Source organism: Pteropus vampyrus, unplaced genomic scaffold, assembly GCF_000151845.1.
Source record: "Pteropus vampyrus isolate Shadow unplaced genomic scaffold, Pvam_2.0 Scaffold661, whole genome shotgun sequence".
Classification (NCBI taxonomy): Eukaryota; Metazoa; Chordata; class Mammalia; order Chiroptera; family Pteropodidae; genus Pteropus; species Pteropus vampyrus.
Genome location: NW_011889442.1, coordinates 83,191 through 88,140, shown reverse-complemented (window position 1 = coordinate 88,140; position 4,950 = coordinate 83,191). Strand labels below are relative to the sequence as shown.

At 48.5% G+C, this 4,950-nt stretch overlaps 1 protein-coding gene and 1 pseudogene across 1 annotated transcript in view; one reads left to right on the top strand and one right to left on the bottom strand.

Annotated features, from left to right (window-relative positions):
- Positions 1-4,950, bottom strand: part of LOC105309039 (zinc finger protein 271-like) — a 36,539-nt gene that overhangs the window by 10,399 nt on the left and 21,190 nt on the right. The window contains exon 2 of the mRNA XM_011385121.2: positions 1,581-1,707. Within this exon, the coding sequence (XP_011383423.1) occupies positions 1,581-1,614 (34 nt within the window). The 5' untranslated portion in view covers positions 1,615-1,707. The remainder of the gene's footprint in view (positions 1-1,580; positions 1,708-4,950) is intronic.
- LOC111733858 lies at positions 313-431 on the top strand (annotated as a pseudogene).

Below are 4,950 nucleotides of genomic sequence, written 5' to 3'. Positions count from 1 at the left end.
TATTTACAAGCCATCTATCTGACAGAGCATAGTGTTGTAAAAATATATGGTATTCATACAACTCAACAACGAAAGAACAATCTGATTAAAATACGGACAAAAGATCTGATCAGGTAAATTTTAAAGAAAAATTGTTCTTCCTCAGTAATCATCGGGGCAAGTAAATCTAAATTATAATGAGATATTACCTCATACCTGTTAGAACGGTTATCAAAAAGAGGTGTTAGTTAGCAAGCATGCAGAGGGAAGGAAATCCTCATACACTGTTGCTGAGAATGTGAATTCATAAAGGCATTATGAAAAACATTATGAGTCTACGGCCACGCCACCCTAAACGTGTCTGATCTCGTCTGATCTCGAAAGCTAAGCAGGGTAGGGCCTGGTTAGTACTTGGATGGGAGGCTACTCAGGAATACCAGGTGCTGTAGGCATTTAAACAAAAATGAAAAAAGGAAAAAAAAAGAAAAAATATTATGGAAATCCTCAAAAATTTAAAATAGAACTACCCCATGATCTGGTAGTCCCACTTCCTGGAAAATATCCAAAGGAAATGAAATCAGAATGTGGAAGAGCGAATCTGCTCTCTGATGCTCACTGCACCATTATTCACAATACGCAAGATATGGAAACAACCTGAGTGCCCATCCATGGATAAATGCGTAAGAAAGGGGTGGCACACACGTATGTATACACGCAAACGCACTGACAGACACCCGTAGAATATTACTCAGCCTTGAACGAGAGGAGATCCTGCCATATGTGACAACGCTAATGAACCCAGAGGGCATTATACTGAGTGAAATAAACCAGTCAGAGAAAGATAAATACTGTATGATATCACTTATATGGGGAACCTAAACAAACAAACATAAAAAAGTTGACTCACAGAAAGAGTTAAATGACAGGGGCCGGGAGGTGGGAGAAATGGGGAGTTATTAGTCAAAAAACGCAAACGATCAATTGTAAGATGGAAATGCTATGAGGATCTAATGTATGACGTGGTGACTACGGTTAACAATACTGTATTTCACACTTCAAATTTACTGAATGTATCTTAAACACTATTACAATAAAAACTATATCAGGTGATGGAAGTGTTCATTAACTTGATAGTGGTAATTATGTCACTATATGTATATCTCAAGTCATCACGTTATGTACTTTTAATAGATGCAACTTTACAGATCAACAATGCTGAAACAAAAACAGAAAACAAAAGAGATTCTAAACGAAATACTACGAATGGTACAGAAGGGTCTTGGAAAAACAGCTCATGGGCCAGGTAAGTAGTGACCATGACAATGCCTGCAATTCCTGGCACAGGCATGCCCTAGGAGACGTCAGCTAAAGGACAGGATCAAACCCTGGGAAACAGAAGTGCCACGGATCTGGACACACTGAACCTGGCGAGGGCTCAGCGCAGCAGGTCCTGGGCTGCAGGAGAGGAGGACAGGGCACTGCAGACGAGCCGGCCCTTGCAACACAGCAGCTTCCCAGAAGGAAACACTGTCTGTGATTCACCTGGACAAAGGAAAGTGAGCAGGACAGAGCCCAGGACAGAGCCCAGTCCAGAGTCTTACCCAACGAGGATACAAGTGCAAAGTTCTCCAGCATCACGTCGTGGTACAGGTGCCTCTGAGCATCATCCAGGAGCCTCCATTCCTCCCAGGAGAAGTACACGGCCACGTCGTCAAAGGTAATACCATCCTGTCAAGATGGGGACAGAGGAAACCATAAATTCTGTTCTAGAACCTCACAGTCCCTCACTTCACACACCTACCCCACACGCATCCTCCTCTACAGCTGCTCACCGCAGAGGAGGCATCACTGACGCCCAGTCTCTCTCCAGGGTCCCATAATCACTGTGTTCGGCCCTCAGCCATACAGGTAGAGGGGACCATAGATGTCACCCAAACTCTGGGCCTGGCCTGCAGGGCCTCACCCTTCCTGCAAAGCAATTCCCCTGAGGTCCGCTAAATAGTACCTACCAGACACAACCAAAGATGGGCTTATGCTTCACCTGGTCCTCACTAACAGGGTTTGGGGGCCATCTGCTCACACTACCTACACGTACGCACACCATTCTGTAGACACTACCTCACATGTTCAGTCTCACTCCCACAAGATCTGCTACTTCCCTGCCCTACATCACAGACGTCACTCTAGACACACTACACGTGTACTTGGCACGTGGCATCGAGACAGTGCCTGACAAATTCAATCACCATCCAGCACCATCCCAGACCTCTGATGGATCCCACGGCCAAAGAAAGCCCTGAATGCTGCTTTAAAGGCCTGCCCATCCACCTCTGACCTTTGCTTCAATATAAGCCGCCCAGAGCCATGCGTGAATTTCAGATGTCCATGACCCCCTTCTACTTCTGTAATGCATTTTCTGTCCCCTCAGCAGCCACGACCCTCCTCTCTCCACTCAACCTTCCTTAAAACCCCAGCCCTTACAGTCTCCCTGCCAGGCATGAGATATTACCTCATCCCTGTTAGAATGGTTATCCAAAAGACAAGAGGGGTTAGTTAGCAAACATGTAGAGAGAAGGAAATCCTCGTATACTGTTGCTGAGAATGACCACGTATACCCCAGATCTTATCCCCCAGTAAGGCTGAAACACCGCAGACCCCATCCAGCTCACCACACGATTCCAGTCAATCTGAACAGCAGCGAATTAGCAAGAGCCCCACTTCGGTGTCAACCTGTCTCGATGACGCATCCTCAGCCATACAGGTAGAGGGGACCATAGATGTCACCCAAACTCTGGGCCTGGCCTGCAGGGCCTCACCCTTCCTGCAAAGCAATTCCCCTGAGGTCCGCTAAATAGTACCTACCAGACACAACCAAAGGTGGGCTTATGCTTCACCTGGTCCTCACTAACAGGGTTTGGGGGCCATCTGCTCACACTACCTACACGTACGCACACCATTCTGTAGACACTACCTCACATGTTCTGTCTCACTCCCACAAGATCTGCTACTTCCCTGCCCTACATCACAGACGTCACTCTAGACACACTACACGTGTACTTGGCACGTGGCATCGAGACAGTGCCTGACAAATTCAATCACCATCCAGCACCATCCCAGACCTCTGATGGATCCCACGGCCAAAGAAAGCCCTGAATGCTGCTTTAAAGGCCTGCCCATCCACCTCTGACCTTTGCTTCAATATAAGCCGCCCAGAGCCATGCGTGAATTTCAGATGTCCATGACCCCCTTCTACTTCTGTAATGCATTTTCTGTCCCCTCAGCAGCCACGACCCTCCTCTCTCCACTCAACCTTCCTTAAAACCCCAGCCCTTACAGTCTCCCTGCCAGGCATGAGATATTACCTCATCCCTGTTAGAATGGTTATCCAAAAGACAAGAGGGGTTAGTTAGCAAACATGTAGAGAGAAGGAAATCCTCGTATACTGTTGCTGAGAATGACCACGTATACCCCAGATCTTATCCCCCAGTAAGGCTGAAACACCGCAGACCCCATCCAGCTCACCACACGATTCCAGTCAATCTGAACAGCAGCGAATTAGCAAGAGCCCCACTTCGGTGTCAACCTGTCTCGATGATGCCTCCACCTCCGAAGCCACCTTGCAGCCGCTCCTCTCACAGAGCCTTAGCCACCAGCCAGGTCATCCTTTCTCCCACACGGATCCAGAGGCCCTTTTCTCCCTCACCTGTGTTTATTATAATCAAGATCCTTACAGCTTCTAATCCAAAGGACCCCTCCTTGGCAAGTGGCCTAGTCTTTCTGGCCCGCTAATACCATCGCCACTGTAAATCGCACTCCACCTCTGAAACGTGATCCACTGCTTCACCCTGGTCCACACGAAGCTCACCACTTTTGAAAGTCTCCATCTGGACGCCCTGCCCCAGAGGTTCAGCCCCATGTGTCCAGCTGCCCGCAGGAAACATCTCAGACTCTTAACAGGGCCTAAACAAAACTTCTAATATTCCTGAGGGAAAAAAACCTTGGCGACCTCTGACATCCCACAAATTTCTCATCCCAGTTAATGGAGCATCCGTCCCTTTAGCTGCTATGAACAGAACCCTGGGAGCCATCCCTAACCTTCCCCTTTCTCTCCCTCACCTACGACATCCAAAAATCTTCTTGGCCCTTCCTAAAAAACGGACCTAGAATCCAACCCTTTCTCCTACCTCCATGGCCACAACTATGGTCCCCTGGGTTATAGTCCTTGCCTCCTCCCATAACCCCTTAATCTGTCCACTGTACAGCCAGATGGAGCCTGTTAAACTCAGGTAAAGTCCTTCCTCTTATCCAAATATCCCATTACCACCATGACAGATGCCCTTCTCAGGCAACCACATTACAGGCTTGATTACTGAGCCCCTGCTCTTTGTTCTTAAGAGAAGGAACTGAGACCTGCAGAGCCTCCTCCCAGCTCAGCCACACCTCGAAGTATGTCCCTGTGTTAACCTTCTACACCTATTTACATGGGTTACCAGAAGCAGCACCTCTACCTTCCCCTTGTCCTGCACTCAGGATACAGGTCTTGGGGTAACATCAGAGCCCCCACACCCAAGAGCTGAGAATACAGCAGGCGAAGAGTCTCATGACCAAAATTCCAAACGCCATATGGGTGAGACAGGACCAGGGAGGGACTGGGACATCCTCTCCTTCCGTGAGTAGGTTCCCTAAGCGCTTTCTCAACCTTCAGGGCTGGTGTCTATTTGTGCAGGTCTCCGCTGTGACCCCATCCAATCTTGGAACCTGGTGACCTGGGATTAACTAAGCCCTGGGTTTCAGTGCTCTGAGCTGCCTCTGACCAGCTCTGTGACCCTGGACGAGGACGCTACTTCTCGATGCCTCACTGTCCTCATCATTCCGTTTCTAGTCTGTTCCCTGAGAACCGCAGAAAACTATTAAAACCCTAACACAGCCCGCGCGCCGCTGCTGCTCACAGCCCTCCGCGGCCCCCAGGGT